This window comes from Berghia stephanieae, chromosome 1 (genome assembly GCF_034508935.2).
Source record: "Berghia stephanieae isolate SIO BIC M18660-M18661 chromosome 1, UCSD_Bste_1.3, whole genome shotgun sequence".
Taxonomy (NCBI): Eukaryota; Metazoa; Mollusca; class Gastropoda; order Nudibranchia; family Aeolidiidae; genus Berghia; species Berghia stephanieae.
The window spans coordinates 136955527-136983347 of NC_088360.1; the positions used below are offsets into that span (position 1 = coordinate 136955527).

A 27821-nucleotide genomic window follows, 5' to 3' on the forward strand; every position below is an offset into this window, starting at 1 on the left:
TAAGATATTCGGTTGTTGTCATTGTAGCAAACTTTGGACAAATCATTCGACTTTGTTACGTCACGAGAAAATATGTAAGGGAAATGCAACTCAATCTAGGTACCCGGGTGGGATTTTTCAACTTCTTCCTACCGATTTGGAGAAATTATCAGAAGCTGGAATTTGTATTGATCCTGATTACGTGTATCCGTTTAGGTGCACCTTTGATATCGAGTCTTATTTTGATAAGAATAACTTACCCAAACCGAAAGCTCAAACGAGTCGAACGATGTATCATGCTAGACACTTACCTATGTCTATAGCAATCGCTTCAAATGTTCCGAGTTACGAAAAACCCGTATGTTACATATCTGAAGGGGATCCTCAAAAATTAGTCAACCGTATGGTGTCTTACTTGGAAGAAATCAGTGTTTTTGCCTTTGCTCTTCTCAGTGAAACGACATTCAAATCCGCGTATGAACAAATTGGTGATAATCATAAATTGAAAGCTGTTTTAGATCGCTATCTTCATCAAATGATTGTAATTGGTTTCAATTCTAAAATGTATGATTTAAATGTTCTAAAAACTTACCTCGTAAAGAGATTAATGAATACAGAAAATTTCAAAGTAGTAAAAAAGAACAACAATTTTCTTTGTGTATCAAATAATAAGTTAAAATTTTTAGATGTTTGTAATTATCTTGCACCCGGATTTAGTTACTCAAATTTTCTTCAAGCCTATAATGTAACCGAACAGAAGTCTTTTTTTCCTTACGAATACTTTGACCGTCTAGATAGATTACAGGAAACGTCTCTCCCGCCTATATCAGCATTTTTCAGTTCATTAAAAAATTGCACCATTTCTCAAGAAGACTATGCGTACTGTGAGAAAGTGTGGGAAGAGGAAGGGATGAGATCAATGAAAGACTTTTTAATATTCTACAATATTCGTGACGTAGGACCAATGTTAACCGCAATTGATCGCATGACGCAATTCTATCAAGATTTAGGTTTAGACATTTTCAAAAATGCGATATCGATCCCAGGGGTCACACTCCGGTACTATTTAAAACCATTCCTAGAAATGTATTTTTTTCATTATTCAATGAAAAGCATAAACATCTTCATCAGCTTTTAAAATCTAACATCGTTGGTGGACCGTCAATTATTTTTACACGTTATATAGAAAAGAACAGGACACGTATCAGGGAGATAAACCTGTACAATCGTTGAAAGGCTATGATGCTAATAGTTTGTATTTATACTGTCTTCAACAAGACATGCCTAGCGGTCTGTTTATCCGACGACAGAAAAGTAACGCGTTTAAACCTGAGAAAATAGACAAGTTTGGACAGGCAGCGTTTGAATGGCTTGAATGGATGAGTTATATAAAGGGTGTTCCTATTCGTCATAAATTTAATGGAAGAGAAAAAGATCTAGGTCACGAAAAACAGGTTAAGGTCGACGGGTTTATTGAAACTGAACGAATTGCTCTCGAATTTCAAGGCTGTTATTTTCATGGCCATGATTGCATCAAAGATAAGACCACATTCTTTGGTGAAACATTTGAACAAAGAAAACAAAAAACATCTGAAAAAAATGCTTATATCAGAAACGTTTTGGGAATTACCCTAATAGAAATTTATGAATGTGAATGGAAAAAAATGAAAAGAGACCCTAGGATATCTTGTTTTTTACAGAAACTACGCCCGCTTCATAATAACTGTTTTAAAATAGGTACCCGTATCACCAAGGAATCGATAATTTCGGCAGTTGTCAAAAACCAACTTTTCGGTTTCGTTCAGTGTACTATTAGTGTACCTTCAGACCTTTACGCTTATTACGCGGAAATGCCACCAATCTTTAAAAACACCCTGGTCTCGAGAGAAGATATAGGTGAAACCATGCTTCAATACGCCGTGAATAACAATCTGTTAAAGCAACCTCGCCGCACTCTGATTAGCAGTTACCATGCTGATGGAATATTACTGACCACGCCATTACTCAAATGGTATCTCAATCACGGTCTTATTGTAGAAGATATTCAAGAAGTAATTGAATATACACCAAATGCTTGTTTTTCAAATTTTGTGCAAAAGGTTTCAGACGCTAGACGCGAAGGTGATCGTAATCCTAAAAATAGCATCTTAGCCGAAACTATGAAATTAATGGGTAACTCAGCATATGGTAAGACACTCGAGGCGCTAGATAAACATACGAAAATTACATATGCCGATGATAAAAACGTTGTCTCAAAAAGCATCAATAGCCCTTATTTCAGAAAAATGACCCCGCTGACATCGACTTTACACGAAATAGAGTCAGCAAAACGTACCGTGCTATGGACGCTACCCATTCAAATCGGATCGTTTGTCTATTCCTATGCAAAACTTAGGATGCTACAGTTTCAATACGATTTCATAGACAGATTTATTCCAAGGGCCGATTACCAACTTTTTGAGATGGACACAGACAGTCTATACGTTGCATTTTCCGACTGCGATATTCAAGACCTCTTGAAACCGCACTTAGTTGAAGAATTTTACAAACACTACCATACTTGGTTTCCGAGTGTAGCTTGTGCTAAACATGTTCGAGAATTTGTTGAAAAACAAAACAACTTTTCACCATATCCTTGTTGTTGTGCACAGCAAAAATATGACAGACGAACCCCGGGTCTATTCAAGTTAGAATATGAAGGAGACGGAGGAGTAGCACTCTGTTCAAAAACGTATATTTGTTTTGGAAAAGGGAAGTCTAAGACGAGCTGTAAGGGATTATCAAAGAGGTTGAACGATCTTACAAAAGAAAAGTATCTTAAGGTGCTACAAACGCGAAAGAGTGGAGTAGGGGAGAATAAAGGATTTCGAGTGCTAGATTCAAACGTTTATACATACACACAGCAGAGAGCCAGCCTGTCTTACTTTTATATAAAGAGAAAAGTCAGTTCCGACGGAATCAGTACAGAACCTCTATTGGTATAACAATCATGGATCCGCGCTTCAAACACCCGTTTACATGTCTGATAGCCGGTCCTTCTGGAAGCGGTAAAACTGTATGGGTCACAAAATTTATTGAGCATTTAAATCAGATGATGAGCCCGCAACCTGAAGAAATTATATGGTGTTATGGAGAGTGGCAGAGAACTTTTGAAGCGTTACAAGGGATAACTTTTATAGAAGGGATACCAAAATCTTCCTTTTGGGATGGAACCAAACACCGTCTTGTGATACTCGATGACTTAATGGCCGAAACTGATGACAGCGTAACTAAATTATTTACAAAAAAATCGCATCACATTAACATTTCAGTGTTTTATCTTGTACAAAATCTTTTCTCAAAAAATAAAGAACATCGCACTATCAGCTTGAATGCTCATTATCTCGTTATTTTTAAAAATCCACGTGATCGTTCGCAGATCGTTCAGCTGGCAAAACAACTGTATCCCGGAAAGACAAATTTTTTACTAGACGCATTTAAGGACGCAACAGACGTACCTCACGGTTATTTGGTGATCGATCTTCGACAGGATACACCTGACCATCTTCGTGTAAGAACAGACGTTTTTTCTCCTGAAAAACAAGTTGTTTATATCCAAAAGTAATGTCTGCGCGTGTAAAACGTAACGTTTCAATGTTGAAACTTCTTGGAGAGGCTAAACCCAGAGTAGCAAAAGCAGTTTTAAATGGAGCGTCACCGGATCTAATCAATACGTTATGCGAATGTGCACTGAATATATTACGCGGTAATCTTCCGCTCAGTCCAGTACAAAAGAAGCGTTTGATCAGACACAAGAGAAGTTTAAGACTTTTATCAAAAAAAGGCTCTTCACCATCTCGACAAAAGAAGCTTTTACAAAAAGGTGGTCTATTAGGTGCCCTTCTTCAACCTGTCTTGGCTACTTTAGGTGGAATACTAGCGGGTGGTTTATGAGATGGAGCATGCCAAGAAAATGGTATTGGTGGACCAGCGTCTCTTGGACTCAATCCACACCCGAAGAGAATCACCGATAACCGAACCGTCCACAGAAAAGCTTTGGGATCTTGATCAGCAGATGAAAGATATTCTAACGCGAAAAGATATGAACTCAATCGAAAAAGCAGAGTTGTATCAACAAGTGCTGTGGAAATTCTTAAAGCGGAAAGATGAACGATCACATCAGATGGTAACTAAGACCAATCCTCAATCAATAAGAACACCTGACCCAACAGAACACGACACTTTAACAAAAGATATTATTGAGAGCGTACCTATTTCGTTGAGAAAGAAAGCGGAGAGATTATTGGATTATCTCAAAAGACACACAGAGCTTGAATGGAACCCGAGAGGGGAGATTAAATATCGCGGTAATATCATCCCAAATTCAAACGTTCTTGATCTAGTCAATGACGCACTCCGCAAAAGAAAGTCTGTCAACCCTGAAGGATGGGAATATTTTGCTCGTGCTCTGCAGGAATCCAACGTCCCACGTGATCTCATCGGTCATGCTGACAGGTGGGCGTATATTAGACAACGTCCGTCGAGGAATTTAGAAACGGTTAAACCGGAGAGAACATCTCCCTGGGTCTCATTCAAATGAAAGGAGATAAAACACTACACGCTCGCTATTACAATCCTAATCAACCGGGATCTTATGGCGGTATTAAACCGTTAAAGACTGCTACGAAACTTTAAAAAACTGTCGTCAGCTCTTGGCTTTCTCATCAAGACGCATACACACTTCATAAACCCGTTCGTTACAAATTTCCGCGTCGACGGATTATTGTAGGTGGAATAGACCATCAATGGCAGGCTGATCTCATTGATGTTCAACAATTGAAATCGTACAATGACGGGTACAGATACATTTTGACGTGTATCGATGTCTTCAGCAAGTTTGCGTGGGCTGTTCCTATAAAAGACAAAACGGGAGAAACGTTAAAAGATGCTTTCAGGACTATTTTAGAGTCTGGTCAAAAAACAATCCGGCTCCAAACCGACAAAGGCCTCGAATTTGTCAATAAAAGCTTTCAGCAATTTCTGAAGCGGAATGGGATTGATTTCTTTACTACTGAGAACGAGGATATTAAAGCTGCGGTAGTTGAACGATTCAATAGGACTCTCAAAGAAAAACGGTGGCGTGTGTTTACTCGTCAGAACTCTCCTCGATTCAAAGACGTATTACCCAAAGTAGTGAAAAGTTATAATCATTCTTATCATAGGAGTATCAAGTTACGCCCTGTTGACGTAACAGAGAAAAATCAAGGGGACGTATGGAACACATTGTATTTGGATGATCGACCTAAAAAGAAAACTAGTGCAAAACTTTTGATCGGCGATCGTGTGAGAATAAGTAAAAGTAGGCGACTGTTTAAAAAGGGCTACCTACCCTCTTGGACCGAAGAGTTATTTACAGTGACAAAATCCATTTCAACAACACCTAGAACCTACCAAATTACAGACGATCAGAACGAATGCGTGCGCGGAAGCTTCTATAAACAAGAACTGCAAAAAGTTGGTGCAAAAGAAATCTACAGAATTGAGACCGTCTTGGATAAGCGTAAAAGCGGACAAGAACTTTTGGTGAAGTGGGTCGGTTACGATTCATCATTTAACTCTTGGATACCAAAGTCTTATCTTCGTGTTTACAATTAATTATCATCCTTGTTGTTGTTTTTTTTTGTTTTTTGTTGTTTTTTTTTGTTTTTTTTTATTTTATTTGTTTTTTTATTATTTTTTTTTAATTTTCAAATGGAAGGATCCGAAAGTGAAAGTAATAATTCCAACAGAAATTCATCTTATTGGTCTATGTTTGGGAAACGAGTCCCTAGAGGGGAGATCGTGTTCTTGTGTCAGATGATGATTGTGTCGATTGTTGTGTCTGTATCATTATATAACTTGACGCGTGACGGAGAAACAGACAGACTATGGGTAGCACTTCTAAGTAGTTGTCTCGGTTACGTTCTTCCAAATCCAACACTGAATAAACGAGTTTAATCATGTCTTATTTAGTCTTACCTTCTAATAGCAGCATGAGCTATTTTCCGAATAATTCTCCAGGGCATTATTTTACAAAACTACCCAGAGTGTTGGATTTATCGACAGAATACGAAGTCGGTTTATCAGAAATATTATTCAGTAACACGTATAACAACATCCTTGAGAATGAAGCATTTTTCGAGTTTAGAGTTACTAACGACAGCGAACAAGATACCGTACTCATCCCATCGGGTTTATACGAGTCACCGGATGAACTGGTTAAAACGATGATGACTCATATAAGAAGGAAAATAAAAAAGAAGCACGAGGGTTTCATCAAATTTTATTACGACCGTGCAACTCGCAGAGTAATGATAAGGCTATATAAGGAAGGAACTTTTTTGCACTTGAGTTCGACATTGAGCAATCTCTTGAATATTCCAAATCATTATTTATACGGTCCAACGTCTGTGTCGAGTGAAAGGCCATTACATCTAAACGTCGGATTCGAAGCAGTATACGTATATTGCAACCTCGTTCAACCTAGAATAGTTGGGGATAGCGTCGTACCTCTTTTGAGATGCGTACCGAGCGGAAATAGAAGCAAAGACATAGTTCATCATATTTTTGAGAAACCTAACTATGTTCCTCTCAGACTATTTAATTTTGACACGGTTGAAATCCTTTTAACCAACGACAAAGGCGAACCTTTGACATTTGCTTCAGGGAAGTCTATCGTGATACTTCATTTTCGAAAGAAGAGATTCGATTCGTAAAAAGTCGTCATGACAAAAGGGATCGTGTTCAAATCCAATCAAAAAGGTTACGATGATTATTACTGTACTCAAGCAGGACGTGGTCTACCCGTGTTTGTTGGTGGAAGACATCAAAGAGGTCGAGGGCTTGGGAGTATCTTTGGTGGTATTGCGAGATCTCTGTTTCCCATCTTGAAATCGGGCGCTAAAACATTATTAAAAGAAGGTGCAAAAACCGGTGCCCAAATAGCATCTGACGTCATTTCCGGTCAAAATGTTAAAACAGCTTTAAAACGACGCGCGGGGGAGAGTGGGAAAAGATTACTCAACAGAGCCGTGGGTGGTTTGACTTCAACTTCATCGCCGCCGCCGCCGCCGCCACCCGGACGTGTGACTCGGCGTATAAAACGACGACGACCTACTCAGACACGACAAAAGACCAGGAAGAGACGTAGGAAGAACGTAGCTCAAGACATTTTTGGTTGATTATCATGGCTTTGTTACATCCCTATTCCGCAGAGAGTGTACACAGCGGACTCGATCTGTTCTCATTACCCGTCACCCAGACTGCTGTTCAGGATGGTTTGTTTGTGGAATACCATCCGATCTCTACTTTGTCGAGTGGAGGTCCGATCGAATTTTCGATCAGCGGGGGGACGTCAGACTACTTGGATTTGCATAACACATTTATGCACGTACGCGTTAAAGTAATAAAGGCGGATGGAACTAATTTAGACGCCGATAGCAATGTTGCCCCTGTTAACACCTGGTTTCATGCCTTGTTTTCACAAGTGGATATGACTTTGAACGATGTTCTGGTGACGTCAAGTGAGAACGTTTATCCTTTTAGAAGTTTTGTAGAAACAATGTTGAATTATGATCAAGGTGCGAAAAGGAGTCACCTGACAATGGAATTTTTTCACGAGGACACCCCGGGTAAACTAGAAATAACGATAGTACAAATGCTGGCTTCGATGCACGGAAAGAGCTGGTGAAAGAGAGTAAAGAAGTGGATATGATGGGAAAACTACATTTAGATTTCATGCATCAAGAACGGTATCTAATTAATGGAGTTGATGTAAAGTTGAGGCTTATCCCGTCTAAAGATGCTTTCCATCTCATGACCGATGCTGAGGGGTTTAAGAGTGTAATTACACACGCCTCGTTGTATGTTAGGAAGATTAAATTAAACCCAGCCGTGGCCCTGTCACACGAGAAAGCACTTCACATCGGCAATTGTAAATACCCCATGAAGCGCGTTGTCCATAAAACCTTTTCTATTCCAAAAGGAAATTTAAGTGCCGTGCAAGATAATTTGTTTTTATCGCAAACCCCGACTAAGATCGTACTGGGTCTAATCGAAAGCACTAGCTTTAATGGAAACTACAAAAAGAATCCTTTTAATTTCCAGCACTTTGATCTGTCCTATCTAGCCCTGTACTTGAACGGAAAACAGATACCGTCCAAAGCACTAACTCCGAATTTCAGTAGTAAACAATATGTCAGAGCTTATCACAGTCTTATGCTAGCAGCTGGACTGGTTAACAACGATGCCGGAAATGGAATAGATTATAATGCTTACTCTCAGGGTTGTAGTCTTTTTGGTTTTGATCTGTCACCATCGCTATTAGACGGAAACCAGTTTGAACTGGTAAAAAGCGAGTCGCTTAGACTAGAACTTAAATTCTCGACCCCACTAGCTGATCCGATCATTGTGTTCTGTTACAGCGAATTAGATAGTGTAATAGAAATTGATCGCACTCGTCAGGTGATCACTGACTTTTCATCATGAACAACGTAGAAATCGAAACGATGTTAAACGGACACGTTAGGGCGAGACGAATTTTTCGAGGTGTTTATCCTAAAGATAGACTTCCGAACAACCCGAATTCTCGTCAACCAGCTGCGTACATTATTAACACAGAGTCGAGTTCCGGTCCCGGAAAACATTGGGTATCTGTGTATTTTAACGGGATGGGAAAGGCAGAATATATGGATAGTTTTGGGTTCCCGCCTTCTGCGTATCCGACAATTCAAAGATTTGTGGAAAACAATAGTCGAAGCTGTAAACACAACCCGCGTATTATTCAGGTATAACCAGTTCCACATGTGGTTTGTACGTTATATATTTCGTGTTGAAGAAAAGTAAAGGTGAAAGTTTGTCAAAACTTTTATCTATTTTTAATCCCTATCATTTTCGTATGAACGATTTAAAAGTGGCAAGAGCTGTTACTCATTTATCCCGAGGCACCTTGGTTGGGTAATCTTAATTGGAATGTTTGTTGTTTAAAATAAAAAAAATAAAAAATGATTCCTTATGATAAAATTTATTTCGTGTACACGAAACAAGACATAATTCTATTTACTTTATACCTTAATATATGATTTTTAAAATGAAGAAATGATGATGATGATGATGATGATGATGATAATGATGATGATTATGATGATTACAATACAATTGATAAGCATTAACCGTTTGCTTTTGATTGCTTGATCGCTTATAAAATTAAGACTTGCTTTAAATTGTTTAATTACAAATATTTTGTTGTTGATGATGATTATGATGAGGATAAAAATGATGTTTATGATATATATGTAACATTGCTACCCATTAATCATTTATAAAAAAAATGTTTAATGATTGAGTGTGTGAATGATCATTTTATAAGATGTGTATGGTGTATGAAAGTGTTGTTTTTTTTGTTTTTTGTTGTTTTTTTGTTTGTTTTTTTTTTCTTTCGTTTGTTTCTATGATCTTTTGTTTTATCATATTTTTATAATTCTATCATTATTATTATTTATTATTATTATTATTATTTATTATTATTATTATTATTATTATTATTATTATTATTATTATTATTATTATTATTATTATTATTATTATTATTATAATTACATTTTTATTTAGATCGTAATCTTATTTGGTCAAGTTTTGTTGTTTTTTGCTTTTTCTTTTTTATTAATATTTATAGAAAATTATAATGATGATTTAAAAGCTTGATATGTGAATGTGTGAATGACCTTAGATCATTATTGTATAAGGTGTAACTGGTGTGTGAAAGTACATTGCTTTCGATGTTGTGAAAAAATAAAACAAAATGAATTTTATTCACCAACACATGGTTTTATGTCGGTTTTTTTTTCTGTGTCTGTTATGGTTTTTTTTTTTTTTTTTTTTTTTTTTTTTTTTTTTTTTTTTTGTAAAAGAAGATTTTAATTTTATTATATGGGGAACTACTTTTGTTTCAGTTTCGAAATGTTCACGTTAAATTTCAAAGAAAAATTTGCATAAAAAAAAGAATCCTTCGAAACTGTAACAAATTGTTGGGTAATATAATTATCAAAGAGTAAAAAATACAAGATGAAAAGATATAGCTTCTTTTATTCAAAACATAAAAAATGATTCGAATCATCAATATGATCATTAACTCAAAAGATAATTGAGTTGTTCGATTACACACCAAATCACAAAGTAAAACATCATGGGGAAAAGTACTCGATTCGTCCAACGATTGACGGGCGAAATCTCCTGTATCATAGAGGGCCACCCACCGTTGGTCTTAATCCAGCTGCTGAGTTTTTTGTCCACATATGAACCCACAAATAAAGCAAAGTTTTCTCTATCCGGGTGAATACGGAGTACACGCTTAATGTAACATAAAAAAACAATGATTCTACCCCAGCTGATCTGAGAGAATAATTCGTCTGCGACGATATACAATTGTTCTCTGGTTTCTATCAACGGACAGGTCGATAAATGTTCGTGAATATACTTATCATATCCTGCAATTGCTTTCTGATAACGATCATCTATCTGTTGATCGAGAAGCAAATCTTTCACAAAAAGTTCCATTTCAGTATCAGTCAAGACAAAAGTACACGAAGTAAAACACACATGAGACGCATTATCCAATACCTTTCTGGTATAATCTGACGAGGCATCGCTAACCAACCACCATGTGATTCGAGCCAATGATTAAGTTTTTCCTCAAGATGAAGACTAACGATCTGAGAAAAATTTTCCCTGTCTGGATGACGTAAAGCTACTCTTCTAGCATAAGCAATTAGAATCACTATCCTATACCAGTTGATATGCTGCTGAAATAATGTATCAATCATCGAGCAAAAACCCAATGGGTTATCCAATACTGGTTGTTGAAAGAGTGATTGATGACAAAGATGAAAACATTGATCTATCACGGTTTTAACACAATGGAACATTTCATCTGGTTCTACATTGAGAATTAATGCTTTCACAAGACCACTCATTTTGCGACGACACTGTCCAGACAAAAATATATTTCAAAGAACCAATCAAACGGACGAAACTATGACAATATGATATCCAATCAAGATCGGAGAATTTGAAAGAACCAATCAAAATGATTTAGACTACCGGCTGCTCTGAATGACCTTGACCTATTTTTTTTGTGCGGCGCTGCTCTGCGGCTGACGCCTGAGCTATTTGCCCTTTGACCTTTGAGGGAATCATTGGACTTTTAATTGATTAAATTAATAAGTCATTAGACTCAGGAGTAAGAAACCAATTTAAAAGAACAACGCGGCTCAGCGTTAGAGTCCTTGGACTGTACTGCGTAACCTCAATTTGCGCTGCGGCGCTGCGGCGCGGGTGAACCAGTCGGAACCTAATAACACCGGGATAGGATCCTTTTTAATCAGCTGTATAGCCCTATTATTACGCAATTAAACATTCGATACATAATCGATGGCAAATCGAACACTCAATAAACACACGCTCAGGTAGGTCACATGACCTTGCAATACAAAATCGAACTCAAAATACCAATCAATACAACATCGAACTCAAAAACAAACCACTCTATACAACAACGAACTCAAAATACCAATCAATACATCATCGAAATCAAAAGAAAATACCAATCAATACATCATCGAACTCAAAACAATACCATTCAATACATCATCGAACTCAACATATCGATTAACAGGTAAAAAAACAATCATCCTCATCCTCCGTCAAAAAACGGTTTCTAACTATTTACAACCCTATATACTACTATCATGTACGGTGAACTAGCTTCTGGACGGCGAACAACTGATCGTCCAGCTCTGCGCTTCTATGATGTCTGCAAACGAGACGTGAAACCGACAGGCATCGACTCAAACACATGGGAATCGCTTGCTCACGACCGCAGCGGCTGGAGATATGCGGTGATGGAGGGAGTGAAGAGAGATGAGGAGAGGAGGAAGAAGAAGTTTGAGGAGAGGAGAGCAAGGAGGAAAGAGAGGCAGCAGATTCAAACACCAAACACACAGTCAAACTACGTGTGCAACAACTGCGATAGAGACTGCCATGCAAGGATTGATCTGCTGAGTTACACCCGTCGCTGCTCTCAACAAGACTGAGGAGACCAAAGCCATCGTCTCTTGAGACGGAAGGATGCCTACTACTACTATTACTACTACTACTGTTACTACTACTACTACTACTACTACTACTACTACTACTACTACTACTACTACTACTACTGCTGCTGCTGCTGCTGCTGCTGCTGCTGCTGCGGCTGACGCATGGGCTATTCCAGTCTTCTTTTGGAACAGACCCTGAAGACAAACTTCCCCTGTGGGATTAATAGAAGGGAATTTATTTATTTATTTCATATTCCTGGTATTGTACAGTACACCAAGTAATAAACAAAAATGAATATAACAACTTCAAAAAAGAACAAAATACCCAACACGGAACGTGATCAAAACCCTTCTTCAGCCAACAAAAAAAAACAACAAAAAAACAAAACAAACCCCAGTAAAGACATAAATACATTACTAAATTCATTATTGACGACAGAGAAATTGGAAAGACTTTCCAAAGGTTTTTTCTACAACAGAGAGGACCCCTACAGAATTTCTCTGTCGTCACCAACACTCTTCTATCTTGAAGTATATAAATAGCCAGCGAGGATATTTGCTTGCTATTTGTTGGTTCTTGTTCTCATAGAAAACAACACTGGCGTTCTTCACTTCCATTCCATAGTAGAAGATAGGCCTAGCTATCGTTGAAAAAGTCTCCAGTTAAACCAAGTGTTAAAAATTTGCATGTTTTCTTCAGACACGGTGCAATTAGACAACTGGGCAAAGTTGTTTCCAGAGATAAAGTGAGCCTAAATTTCACTCTTTAACTTTAAAAACTGACTGAATGATGAGTGGAGAAATCAGGTTCGGTTCAGTTCAGTTGTTCAGTCGTCTTATCTAGATAGATAGAGTAGTAGATAGTTTTGATGGATAAAACAGAAGTATAGAATGCAACTGTAGTTGAAGGGCTACTTTTGTTATAAAACTGGACGAAGAGTTAACATGGTATTAATATAAAGTGTCGACAAGGGGAGAACAAAATACAAATAATCACAGCCCTGGTGGCACGAATGATGTGTCGTATCTCATAGTTTAGTAAGTGAAAGTAGAAAAAAAAAAAAAAAAAAACCCAACTTAAGTCAACTCAAATCTATTTATAGATATGATGGATGATACAATTCACAGAATGTGTGTTGCAATACTGATTGAAATCAAGATTGTGTTTTGTTTAGATACGACGATGTAAGTCTTTTAAAGAAGTAAAAAATCGACGAGAAAGGAGCAGAAGCTGTCGGTCGTTCGCAGCATACCACACAAACCAGATAGCATCAATATCTATCTCTAGTATAGTATTAATAGTATTAGCATGCCAGTGTAAAGTGTACAATTTATTTAAACATTAATTGAATGTAGGTAAGATTTTATTTTAAAATGTCCCATAGTAATGTGATATAGAAATATAATAATATTGGGACATAAGAGCCAAAGGAATGAAATAAAATGAATGACCTGTTACTGTTACTGTCTAGTTGGTTATGTGGATGCACATTTTCAATATCTTCTAATTTTATTGTTTGTTCGTTAGTTATTATTATTATTATTATTATTATTATTTATTATTATTATTATTATTATTATTATTATTATATTATTATTTATTTTATTGTTATTGTTATTATTATTAATTATTATTATTATTATCATCATCATCAACCTCATCATCATCATCATCATGATTATTACTATTGTTATTTATTATTATTACTACTATTTATTACTACTACTACTACTACTACTACTACTACTACTACTACTACTACTACTAATACTACTACTACTACTACTACTAACTACTACTACTACTACTACTACTACTACTACTACTACTACTACTACTACTACTACTTCTACTTCTACTAATTGAAAACGGCTAGAAGCAATAAGTGAACAATATTCATACATAAATTCATTTCCCCTGGTTTATTCTGATTGTTTTTTTTGTTTTTTTTTTCTTTCTTTCAGTTGAAACAATGGGGCAAGCATTATCTTCAGAGACACACAGCATTTCTGGTGGGGATGGCTACAGATATTGGGTAAAGATTTTGGCATATATTCATCTTCTGGTTGATTTAAAGATTTAACTTGACAAAACATAAGTATAAATTTCATGCTCTATAGGTGCCCAAATGAGCCAATATAAACTATTAATTTCAATAAGCTGACTCTCTAAACAGTAAATACAAATTTAAACAAAAAAATCGAGGAGATAAAGTGTTATATGGCGTAAACAGATATTGATATTTTGGACCCTGTCGTGAGCATTATCTCCAATTAACTTTTCTGATTCTTGTTAAAAATTGTACTCCATTTAATCTTTCCTTTGTATTATTTTATTCATAATTCGAAATCATGTCTCTTTCAAAATTCAAGAAAATTCTTCTATTTAATTCAAACCCCATAACTTTTATCACTATGATGTTATAGGTTGGTTTGAATATGAAAGCTTTTCGGGGATGCAAGAAGACAATCTACAATGGAATTCTTCTTGGTTCTGGACCACGTTGGGGGGAGAATGTCGTGGTGAAGTCATTCACAAATATTCCTGGCTCGAAGGAAAACTGGAGATATGAAGTTGTGAAAGCTGATGTGACCCGACAGATGATTTCAATGTATGAGGAGTTCTCTCGTGACAGTTCCAACATAAGGGTAAGGCATCTTTTCTATTTTCCTATGAATGTTAAACTACAGTCCAAACCAGTTTATTGGGACGGCTTGGTTCCCCACAAATCATCCCAATTAAGCGGCGACCATGAAATTGAGCAATTTTTCAGATTGGCCATCGTCCACTTTGCATTTGTCCGTTGTAATCACTTTACATTTCAGTTATTGCAACAACATTTATCAGATAGTGATATTTCACGTCTTAATGAATAACAACACCTTAATCTACCTCCAACAAATTTAATTGCACAAAACGAATATGCCACTCATAACGATTGCATAAGAAATTAACGAATTAAGAATGCATTGTCCATTTGGTGGTGACAGTCTTGAACAAACAAAGCCATCACTCATTACCCAACGCACCATTGGGCAGTTTTCTTGCAAACCTAGGATCGTGGCCATTGACCCATGACCATGAATTTGACGATGGTTGTCGATGACACTGACTAGGGATTAGGTAAATTGTTTTTCACATCTCTGTGATGATGACGAATGGTTCGACCACACACTCCATTGGCTGTCGCAATGGAGACTAACATGGGATACGGGTAACTTCTGTTGTTCACATCGGGGGACGGTCATTGTCAAATTTCGTCCCAATTAAGTGGCTGGGAATTGGAAAGAATATGACTTTTTATATAGAAAAAATTCTGTTCCCAACGAATTGTCCCAATTAAGCGACTGTCAAATTTCGTCCCCATTAAGCAGCAGGCTATCCCAATTAAGTGACTGGGAATTGGAAAGGGTATGACTTTTTATATAGAAAAAATTCCGTTCCCAACGAATTGTCCCAATTAAGCGTCTGTCCTATCTAAGCGGCGGCCCATATACCGGCTTGGACTATACTGATTGTTTTCCTCAGATCTGTGGAAATCCTTTTGAAGTGAAAGGAGGAATCTCCCCCTTTTTAAAAATTGGCAGTGAGAGAGTTGATGTGTTGGTGGAACATACAGATGCAATTTCTCACTCTTCAGAAGTTAGCTGGAATATCAATGATAATTTATTTCATTTGGGCTAAAGTTTGAGGTTAAGGGGCGGTTTGGGTCTTTTCAAAAAAAATTTTAATTACCTATATTGGGCGGTTTTAATCATTCTGTATCGTCAATATACGTTAAAAAACAACATTTATGGTGAAAATTTTTAATTATCTGTTTTGATACCCATTTTGCGATCTAATTTGGGGTCTGACATCAAAAAATATAACAATCTTGTGGCAAACGTTCCACAAAAACTAATGAAGGAATGACCTCCATATTCTTCCCTCTTGTCAACATTGTACCATAGTGTGTCACCATAGAGAGATTTTACGGCTTTAGCTTATGGAATTTTTATTAGATCATTACAAAGTTGAGAATCAAAATGTTATGACAAAATTGATGTTAAAAAATCAGATTTAGGATTATAATTTAAAATTCACAAATCTTATCAAAAAAATCTCTCTATGGTGACATAATACATTATCTCTGTGATAAATGTGGAAATTTTCAGACAATTTCATTGAATAGATTCTGAGAAACGTTTGACACAGTTTCCCATACCCTTAGAAAACTGACATATTGAGAAAATAGCAAAATGGCTTCCCATTTTTCACACATTTCTTACTACCTGTACCATTTTGGATTGTGTTTTTCGTGCCTTTATAGTCTACTTTAAGAATTTGGACTTCAATTATATTATTTCTAAGATAATAAAATATCATTTTCCACCAAAATCTCAAAATCAAATTTTTGAAGGATTTTCCTAATAATTAGACCCAAACCTCCCCTTAATGCAGTAAAAATGGGGCTTATAGACAGGTGTCATGTCTCGTTCTATATGTTACGTGTTGCTGTTTGTCAGGGATCTTTGTAAAGCGCTTTGAGCATGTTTAGTGATTACTCTCTATAAAAGCTCAAGATTTGTTGGGTTTTTTTTCTTTTTGTTCCATGACCTTTTAAGATTCATGAGTTTTTTTTTCACTGGGATAAACCATCAAGCCCTTTGAAATATTGTTTACTTGTAGGCTGTCTTCATGATAGTGTTCACTTACCCTACTAGTCAAAGCTGATATATATTAAGCTGCTGAAGTTGTGGACTGTAAAAAAGTAATAAACAAAAATGAATTATAGCTTTAAAAAAATGAACAAAATACCAAACATGGAAAGTTTCGGGCTCAAAACCCTTTATCAGCCAACAACAACAACAACAACAAACAATAGAAAAATAAAAACATTACTTGAAAACCAGATAAACAGAGAAATATTTGGCACAACCTTTCTGTAAGTGATAAGATCTTGGAATCAACATGTTATATTTGTCAAGGATGTTATAATTCGACATCGTTTATCCAGACAAGATGCATTTAGGCCCCCATTCCCTTTTTTTTTTATTTCATCAATTATATATTTAAAAAAAAAAAGTAAATTCCTTTTTATCGTCTCCAAGTGGAAATTTGTCTTTTGAGTCTATTCCTAAGGCAGCGGGTATTCAAACTTGGTACCTTTTGGGTATGAAGCAAAGACCGTACAGCTGAGTCGCACTGCCCCATTTATTTATTTTTATTTCATTATTTATTTTATTTTTAGAGTTTTGATTGTTTTCCTTGTTGGCTGAGGAATGGTTTTGACCCCAGAATACTATTTGTCACAATTTTCATTTATTCAGGTGGTGAATCCAAGCATTGTTCAAATGGATAAAGTCTCCAAAGTGAATAAATGGCTGAGCAATCGTAAAGGCAACACTACCATTTGTGAAGATGACTGGGTGTCAGTAGAAGAATTTGTTTCAGGTAATGGTTGTTAAACGCAAGTACAAGCTTAGAATATGGAGGTTAATTCATTCAATGCTAACTTGACTATCTCGGTTTATGACCGTGACTACTTTTAACCCCCTTCATTATTAACACTTTTCTAAGACAAATTATATGTATGTTATCAAAACTACTGTATTTGATTTTTACATGATACTTTGTAATTGAATAGTAATAGTATGCTTCTTCTGACAGAGGTACCCTTTAAGTATGTGTGTCACAACAAATCCTTCAGAGTGACTGCGCCTATGGAATTCCCTTTCTTGTAATAACAAAACCCGTGAAAATTGAGATAACCTTAAAAAGAAATTAAAAACTGAATTATTTAGAAGAGCTTATTTTGACAATTAATATTTTAAATTTAGGGTAGATGATATAGTACTGTGTATGTAAACAGTATGAAGATGCAGAAAAGTTTCCAGTTTCTGTATGTGGGTTTGAGTATACGGATGTGTGTAGGTGTGTTAGTGTGTATGCTAGTTTATATAGTCTGAGTGATTGTTAAGCGCCATAGAGCACTTGTCAGTGGATTAATGGGCGCTCTATAAGTATATAAGTATATTATTATTATTATTATTATTATTATTATTATTATTATTATTATTTATTGTTAAAACTATGTTTGGTCACAGCCTGCCTAGTATTTTGCATTTTAATGTTTATGCATTTGACCAAACTCATTACACATTTTCATGATTGGTGCTATTTTATTTGAAATTATTTGTAAAAATCACGAAAAACATGAATCTAGGGTGCTTATTCTGCAACCTCATCTGAAAAATAGATACATTTTACTTGACGTTCTTTTGTTAGTGCGGCTATGTGGTCTTTTGTGTAGCTATGTGGTGTTGTGGTTGGCTTTCAGATTGAAAGGTCCTGTATTCGAGCCTCGCTCTGCGCATAGTTGATTCCTTGGAAAAGGCTCTTTGCTCACATTCTCAAGTGTAAAATGAGTACCTGGCCATTAACAGCATTGTCTCTGTTACGTGTTGCTGTTGATCAGGGACCCAATGTAAAGCGCTTTTAGCACGTTTAGTGGATATTGCGCAATATAAAACCTCAAGATTACTTTTTTCATTTTTAAAAATTGGTCTATTTATCTATGCTTATTCTTATAAACAGGTGAATTCAGAAGATTCTGTCCATGGACGACAATACACGATCATAACCCAAGGCGTGAAGCAGATGACTTGTCAGTTCTTTCCCATTTCATCTACATGAGAAGCCAAGGAAGTTTTATTGCATGTGATTTCCAAGGAGTTATCAATGAAGAGGATGGCAAAAAATCATACATAATAACAGACTCAATCATTCACTCATTGCGACGGGAGTACGGTCCCTTTGATGAAGGCGAATACGGCATAACTGAGTTTTTCAAACTCCACAAATGTAATCAAATTTGCAGAAAATGGCCAGTACCTCAGCCGCTCACTCCACCGCCTCCCTTTTCTTTTTCTTCTCTTCCATTAACTCCTCCACCTGCTTTTGAAGACATCGTTTTTCCTGTACCGAGAACACCTCAATTTAATCAAAATGATCCCTGGAGAAGATCGTTTAGTGCAAGAAACCCACGGAGAAGACATGCAACAGGTGAAGGTGCCTCATCATCATCATCATCTTCATCTTCAATGAGAACATCCAACACATCCACTAATATCACAGCTTTACACGACCGTGCCATTGAAGACAACTTGAGAGTGAGAAGTTATTCCACAAATCAATCACAACGAATTCGATTACACAGTGACAGATTCCGTGATAGACCTCTTGTCATTCCGTCCTGTCCTCCAGCTTATGAAGACTGCGTTGACATCGACCATGGAGCACATCACTCATAGCAGCTTTTAAACAAATTTGTTTTCACCCCATCAGCCTTACATTTATTCCATGCTCTGAGTTTTTGTCAATTTTCCTATTTAAGCATTAGTCAAATCCTATTTAATTATCCAACTTTTTAAGCTCAAACTCATCTAACCCCAGCTATTATTGAGACAGCCCTAGTCTAATTCACTCCAGTAGTCTGAATGATGAAATCGTGTGATATACTATTTGATTCTACAGATAAAAATTGATATGAAATACAAACGCTAACACATAAACATGATCTGGTACTCGTTTTCAAAGGCTTATCGGATTGGAATTGTCACAAAAGCTGTGAAAATGAATCTTTAAAATCTTTCATTTGTCATAATGTTCTTCCTTATTCCAATTGTTTGATATCATCTATACATATTGTTAAGTATTGGTCAACTCCAGCGCAAACAGTAAAACAAGATCACAGGATTTTTGCTTCATTCTTGTTATATAATGTTTACAATTTACTGATCTAGTTATAAAGAAATTTATTTACACATACCAGGAATACATGTAATCTTGGAATGTGATCTGCAAAATTATATGTATAAATACACTGTATTTTTGCTTCATTTTTATAATGATATTTACAATTTACTTAACCTTAAACATACCTACAACTGAATTTTATATGTGCCTTAATAATTGTACTGTTTTTATTATACAACTGTTTATAATTTCTAAAAAATGATATTTGTAAAATGTGATAAGAGAATATTTCCAAGTTTTATTCGCATTTATTTTTTAAAAAATATGTTGGTCCCATTAGCTCAAGAAGTAAAGGCAAGCAAGATTAAGATATTTATTCTCTGTCAACCCAGTGATGATTGGGTGGCTGGGTCTGTTAGATTTAAAGTACCATGCAATAGCCTAGCATCCTATCCAGAGGACAGCAAGTAATTGCTATTGTACATTTAATGCTGTAGAGGATAAAATTCATTTCCTAGGGTTGATCAAGTCGCTTTGAAGGAATAATAGGGGAAAAAATCCATATATAATAGCAAAACAACTTTTTTTCTTTTTATGTCAATGAATGCAACATATGTCTTCCAGTAAATGACTCAATTAATATAGATGTGGAGAATATGTCTGGGCAGGAAAATTTCCAAATAATAAAAAAATACATTCAGTGACTTGACTGTAAACAAAGCGCTGATATTACCTAAATGTGTTGCAAACGCCGTAAAACCCTTAAAAACAAAACAAAAGCAAAGCTGTCTTCTTTAATTTACTGTTAAGATTGTGACTCAGTTTTGTATCTCTGCCTTGTGCGAAAATTGTCTGCTAAGAACCAGTGTCCTGGTGGGGTTCCTGACCTCCCATACTGGGCAGGGAGGTTCTTTCTTTGTCTCCTTTCCCCCTACATCTGTTTTCCAATTGCTTTTTGTCTTTGTCTTGGAATGAGATTACTTAGTTTTTTCCTGACCCTGGCCAGAGTTTTGGGAGGGAAACAGTCAAATGTCTAGTTATAGTTTTGGGAGATATTTTTTTTCTTTGTAAATCTCTCTTTTGGACCATAATTAAAATATGATTTCCTGACCTCCTATAGCGGGCAGGGGGGTCCATACTGTGTCTTCTATCCCCCTATGCCTTTTTCCAACATGCTTTCTGTCTTTGTCTTGGAATGAGATTACTTGGTTTTGTCCTGGCCCTGGCCGGAGTCCTAGCTGGGAGGGAAACAGTCAAATACATAGTTATTGTTTTGGGAGATGATATTTTTTATCTTGTAAATCATCTCTGTTTGTTATTTTGAAAGTATAATGTAAGGATTTGAGTGTATTCCTCTTTGTTGGATTTTGTACTTGTGTCCGGATGAGACTTATAGGTGATCTCAAACTAAGTACTTTGATAGTGTGCTCTTGGATTCTACATCTGATCCCTATTTGTTCCCAGTTCCCCTATGTCTTACCTTTTCTCTGGGTGGGGTTCCTACCTCCCATAGTGGGCAGGGAGGTAAATGCTGTGTCTTCTATTCCCCCGTACCCGTTTTCCAATTGTTTCCTGTCATTGTCTTGGAATGAGATTGCTTAGTTTTGTCCTGATCCTTGCCGGAGTTCCTTGGCTTGGAGGAAAACAGTCGAATGTATAGTTTTGGGAGATGATATTTTTTTTCCTTGTAAATCATCTCTATGTTATGCATTGTATTAGGTTTAGTTTACATATTATATTATATGATTGGTAAACATTTGAGTGTATTCCTCTTAGTTGGGACCTGTGCTTGTGTCTGGATGAGACTTTTAGGTGATCTCAAACTAAGTACATTGGTGGTATGCTCTTGGAATCTACATCTGATCCCTATTTGTTCCCAGTTCCCCTATGTCTTACTTTTTCTTGGGTGCTTTAATTGTAATTCTATAACTTTTTACTATCCCATTTTCTTCCTTTTTACTGGCGTTGATATAACCTAAATGTGTTGCAAGCGCCGTAAAACTCTTAAAAACATAAAACAAAACAAAATATGATTTGTAAATATTTGGGTGTATTTCTCTGAATAGGGGCCTGTACTTGTGTCAGGATGAGACTTTTAAGTGATCTCAAACTATGCACAATGATAGTATGCTCTCGTAATGTACATCTGCTCCCTATTCTTCCCTTTTGTTTTACTTTTCCTGTGCGCTTTCAATTGTAAAACTATAACCTTTTCGATTATCCCATTTTCTTCCTTTTTACTGGTGCTGAAATGACCTAAATGTATTGCAAGTGCCGTGAAACCCTTGAAAACAAACAAAACAAGAACCAGTATACGTTGTGTAAGATAGAAAAGAAATGAGCAATTTCTAATCAATAAGAATCCCCCCCCCCCCCCCCAGTATTTATATCTTATCATATCTTCTATAAGGCTAACTTGGATAATAAATCCTTCCAATGCTTTATACATGATATGGAATTGAAACCACATTTGTTTTTTTATTATGACAAATATATTAATCATATTTGTAGCTCAATGAATTTAATTCTTTGTCGACCAATTTCTTAAATACGTCATATTTATAAAAGTACATGTTGTAGGTATACATTCAAAAAGGTATTGAAATTCAGTCCTTCTTCTATCCTTTTGGATCTTGACCTCCCATAGCGGGCAGGGAGGTACATACTGTGTCTTCTATCCCCTTATATCTGTTTTCCAACATGCTTTCTGTCTTTGTCGTGGAATGAGATTGCTTGGTCTTTTTCCTGGCCCTGGTCGGAGTCCTGGCTGGGAGGGAAACAGTCAAATGCATAGTTATTATTTTGGGAGATGATATTTTTTTTCCTTGTAAATCATCTCTCTGTTATGTATTATTATATTTGTTATTTTTAATGTATAATGTAAGCATTTGAGTGTGTTCCTCTTTGTTGGATTTTGTGCTTGTGTCCGGATGAGACTTATAGGTGATCTCAAACTAAGTACATTGGTGGTATGCTCTTGGAATCTACATCTGACCCCAAGTTGTTCCCAGTTCCCCTATGTCTTACTTTCTCTTGGATGCTGTAATTGTAATTCTAGAACTTTTTATTATCCCATTTTCTTCCTTTTTACTGGCGCTGATATGACCTTAATGTGTGCAAGCGCCGTAAAACCCTTAAAAACCTTAAAACCTTCTATCCTTTTAAGAATGTTCCTAACAATCAGAATGATTCTGCTCCAGGTGTTGGTGCACATATTAGCAGGTCTGATAACCGAACGCAATTATGGGCTTGATTTAACATTGTTGTAATGGAGAATAGTTTGTGTTGCTTTGATCAAAAGTTAACAGGTTAATAGTCTAATAATAATAGTTAATAGTATAAATGGTAAATCCTTACCGCTTTAAAGTTTACAGCTTTCATATTCCGTGTGATACTTTGTTGATTAAATCTGCATTTGTACATGATGTTATTTGCATGTATTTATTATTTTAATACATTTTGAATTCATTACACCTGAATGGCCAATATCCTAAAGATTTATTCGCAAGATGAATAAGAGATTATTATTATTATTATTGTTATTAATATCATTATCATCATCCTTATTATTTTGATTATCATCATTATCATTACTGAAATATGTATGTCCTTGTATGTGAAAAAATCACTTTTCACATTTTGTTGATTTGTTGACTATTGTAGCAAGAGATCAGGTGTCTTTCCACTTCATGTGAGAAAAATAAATATCTTGTTTATTTTTAAAAAAATCCATGCCAACTCTTTTTCCCTACAATTCCAATTGCCAAAATATTAATTACATTCCTACCACCCAATTGCTATTCTAGAACTTTTTACTAACCCCTTTTCTTCCTTTTTACTGGCGCTGATAATACCTTAATGTGTTGCAAGCACCATAAAACCCTTAAAAACAAACACAACAACAAAACCTTCACAACTGGCTTGAAATTTATGCCAACCACATAATGAATCACTGCATTTTAAGGGTTAGTTAGTTCTTTCCTGTGCCCAAGTCGAGTTTGTCAAATTCTAGAAGCAACTGACAATAGTGATGATGCGTCAGTTGATATTTCTTCCATCGTAACAATTGGTCGTGGGTCCGAGCCCCCATCACCTCAAAGTTTTTATTCTCTATTGTCTTCTGACACTTTTCTACTCACTTCATTTCTTGTTATTATCAATATAAATGCATGCTCCGCATACTTTCATGAATTTATAAATGTGATATTTATTGTGTCTCTGTGCACGAATAATGAGCTATGTTTAAGGTACATGGAGCTTTTGAAGCCTTGTGCTGAGTATTCATTGGTCAACAATATTTGGAAAGGCTTGTGTTCTTTTGCGAACGATTGTCAAATACTTAATATATACAGTTATATTTGTAAAATGTACTCATGAGCTAATTTATTGTTACAAACTAATATATTTCGTCTTCGATGGATTGAAAAAAACAATAAAAAATTCAACAAACCGACCTTTGCGTTCCTCCAATGAGATCACCCGTTTGGCTATCCCACGCATTCCTATAAAGGCTGGAACAAGGTCCTTTTCTCATTTTGGTCCGCCTGTTTTGAACACCATTCCACTGAGCATCCGGGAATCCAAATCATTGTCTGTGTTCAAGAAATCCTTGAAAACATTTCTTTTTTGATGTCATGTACTTTCTATATTGTTTTGTGTTGATGTCAAGTGCCAAGAGCTTCATGTTTCATGGTTGAGGATACTGTGCGCTCTATTAAAGTCTATTATTATTATTATTATTATTATTATTATTATTATTATTATTATTATTATTATTATTATTATTATTATTATTAAATTTTTAAATAATTCATGAATGTTGAATTATGGATAATTCATAATTGTTGTTGAAATATTGAAATATAATCATTTTGTTCTTTTTGGGACAGGGTAACCCGAGACTTATTCAAAATTTTTATAAGTTGGTGGTCATTTTAAAAACAATATTTAAAGTAATTTGTAATGATTTTCTCGACAAAGAATAAGGTAGAATAATTTTATGGCAGCATTATACTTTGGGTTTTGGTCTTTGTTTTATTTTTATTTTTAGAAAAGGAAAAAAGTTTTTCAAAATATATGGAACATAAGAAAGCAATCGTTATCAATGGGGAGTATATCGTTGAAGAGATTATAGCGTGTGTTTGGATTATAATGTGACTGCTTATCTTTACAGTACACCCACTGGGTGGGGTTTCTGACCTCCCATAGTGGGCAGAGAGGCCACTTACTGTGTCTTCTATATCCCTATATCTGTTTGCTTTTTGTTGTTGTCTTGAAATGAGATTACTTGGTTTTGTCCTTTCTCTTGGAATCCTTGACTGAGAGGGAAACAGTCAAATGTAAAGTTAAAGTTTTGGGAGATATATTTATTTCCTTGTAAATCATCTGTTATATATTGCTAATAGTTTTCTTTTTGATGTTCCGTAAACATTTGAGAGTATTTTTCTTGCTGGGGTCCTGCGCTGGTGTCTAGATGAAACTATTAGGTATCTCAAACTAAGTAGTGTGCTCTTGGAATCTACATCTGTTCCCTATTTGAACCAGTCTCCTTTAACTTTCTTTTTCATGGGATCATTTACTTGTAATTCTCGAATTTTTTGTCTATCCCATTTCCTAGGTGCGTCGCAAGCACTCTAAAAACTATTCATATTTTTTAATTTAAAAAATGTATATCTAGATGATAATGTATAGTAATAAAGGAGGGAAGAAAATAACCCAAAGATTTTTCATGTCTTCTCTGGGTCTAGATTTTCATTGAATCTGATATGATTGTATCCTGGTTGCACTATTTATTAATGTCCCATTTTATCTTTTTTAATATATTAATATCATTATCATTATTTAGTCCAGAAATCCTTCATTCTCCTAATAGGCAAAAAAATATCCCAAATTATGCGGGGGGGGGGGGGGGGGGGGGGAAGGCAAATTATGCAAGGGAAATTACAAATTATTGCAAAACAAGAAAAAAGTAATAAATCGCTGTCTAAATTTTTTCATTGCTCTATTTACATTTAACCAATTCAAAATTAAAGAACTACAACGCAAATTCAATATATAGATATATCATACAAAGATGTTTTAAAAGTGTCTGAAAGAGTCCAATTTGTATGTTAATAACTTAATTATTAAAACTGAAGTTCTTTTTACAATGTTCTTGTTTACATCGATTTTAAAAACGAAATTTATTAATTTTGTATTAAACTTTCATTTTATATACCAGATGTCCGTCTTTCTAAATCCACCTTTATGATTAGATACATGTAATACCGACAGCACAATCTTACTAGGGCTGGGGTGGGGTTCTTGACCTAAAAGTAGAAAACGGTAAGGGCTGCCTGAAGCCGGTGATCGTAAAATACTAACGAAAGAGTGAAAATGGAAAGGCTTCGTATGGGAACAAAACAGACAATGGACGTTTCGGGTACAAACCCTTCGTCAGCACAACAATACACAAATAAACGTGGAAAACAAATAAAATATAATGGAAAATAACTTGTGTCGTTCTGTACTCAATGGTGGTTGCAGTATGAATGAAATGTTAGCGTGGCGTGGGTAGAGGATAGTGTGCCCCAGGGGGGTGATCTAATTGATAAGCAGAGGTCAGCGTCAGGGAACAGAACTTTCCAGACTATAATGGAAGATAAAAGACATATTGGTAGTAGTAGTAGTAGTAGTAGTAGTAGTAGTAGTAGTAGTAGTAGTAGTAGTAGTAGTAGTAGTAGTAGTAGTTGTAGTAGTAGTAGTTGTAGTAGTAGTAGTAGTAGTAGTTGTAGTAGTAGTAGTAGTAGTAGTAGTAGTAGTAGTAGTAGAACGCTGTAGTGGAACAGTAAGGGGGGGGGGGTTTGGAGGGGGCGAGGTGAAAGGGTCACGGCGGAGGTGGGGGGGGGGGGGGGTTTGTTGGATGAGCGAAGGTCGAATCTTCGCGAAGGAACGATGCGATAGTAAAGTGGAATACACCAATAAATAGATAGATGGATAGGCAGATAGATAGGTAGATGGTCAGAAAAGAGGGGAGAGAAGGGAGAGAGAGAGAGAGAGAGAGAAGAGAGAGAGAGAGAGAGAGAGAGAGAGAGAGAGAGAGAGAGAAATTAATAAAAGAAAAAAATTTAAAATAAAAATTAAAAAAAAAAAAATTATTAAAAAAAAAAAAAAAAAAAAGGGGGGGGGGAGGGGACGGGGGGGGGGGGGGTTGGTTGAGCGGACGTGAGAGGGGATCAGAGACACGTAGAAGGAAGAAAGAGAGAGAGAGAGAGGGGGGAGAGGAGAGAAAGGGTGGAGGGGAGGGACAAGAAGGGCGAAGAAACAGCAGAGGATAGGAGGATAGATATAAGGAGAAAAAGGGTGGAGGGCAGTGAGAGAGGAGTAACAGCGAGTGATAGATGCATATGAATCGGTGGATGAACAAGTGATGATTGTACACAGTAGAGATAGCTAGGATAGATGACTATGAATCGTGGATAATAGTAGATAGATGTAGCTATAGCTAGTAGAAGATAGATAGTAGATTTAGTAGTATGAACAGTAGTAGTAGTAGTGTACTTTAGTAGTAGGATAGTAGTAGTAGTAGTCGTAGTAGTAGTAGTGGTAGTAGTAGTAGTAGTAGTAGTAGTAGTTAGTAGTAGAGTAGTAGTAGTAGTAGTAGTAGTAGTAGCAGTAGTAGTAATAGTAGTAGCTAGTAGTAAGTAGTAGTAGTAGTAGTAGTAGTAGTAGTAGTAGTAGTAAGTAGTAGTAGTAGTAGTAGTAGTAGTAGTAGAAGTAGTAGAAGTAGTAGTAGTAGCAGCAGCAGTAGCTGTAGTGGCAGAAGTGAGAGCAGCAGTGGTGATGAATATGGGTGACGTTGACATCTAGTGGTGGTCAATCCTGGTGTTGAGTCCGCGTGGAGTCAGCGTTCCCAACAACTTGATCAGGTGAGTTTCCCTACGTCGACGGGCGGAAGTGTCCGAATGGCAAAAACTGAGCACACACACACGCACACACTGTACATCGCAGTGGTC

The 27821-nt window shown here is 36.1% G+C and overlaps 3 protein-coding genes across 6 annotated transcripts; all 3 read left to right on the forward strand.

Moving 5' to 3' along the window:
- The first annotated feature begins 7183 nt into the window (after positions 1-7183).
- On the forward strand, positions 7184-7687 carry LOC144963013 (uncharacterized protein F54H12.2-like). Its single transcript, XM_078896580.1, has one exon. The coding sequence runs from the start codon at positions 7184-7186 to the stop codon at positions 7685-7687; it is 504 nt and encodes a 167-aa protein (XP_078752706.1).
- A 23-nt stretch (positions 7688-7710) lies between these two features.
- On the forward strand, positions 7711-8484 carry LOC144963020 (uncharacterized protein F54H12.2-like). Its single transcript, XM_078896593.1, has one exon. It carries the CDS (start codon positions 7711-7713, stop codon positions 8482-8484), a length of 774 nt encoding a protein of 257 aa, XP_078752719.1.
- A 4167-nt stretch (positions 8485-12651) lies between these two features.
- Positions 12652-24278, forward strand: LOC144963304 (uncharacterized). 4 transcript variants are annotated; one of them, XM_078897222.1, is made up of 5 exons: positions 12652-12835; positions 14055-14125; positions 14517-14738; positions 17400-17523; positions 18667-24278. In XM_078897222.1, the coding sequence occupies exons 2-5, from the start codon at positions 14063-14065 to the stop codon at positions 19380-19382; spliced, it is 1125 nt and encodes a 374-aa protein (XP_078753348.1). In that variant the 5' UTR covers positions 12652-12835; positions 14055-14062; the 3' UTR covers positions 19383-24278. The 4 variants fall into 4 exon arrangements, with proteins under 4 accessions (XP_078753348.1, XP_078753351.1, XP_078753349.1 ...); XM_078897225.1 differs by lacking the exon at positions 12652-12835 and adding an exon at positions 12878-12896; XM_078897223.1 differs by lacking the exon at positions 12652-12835 and adding an exon at positions 13296-13441.
- The last annotated feature ends 3543 nt before the right edge of the window (positions 24279-27821 follow it).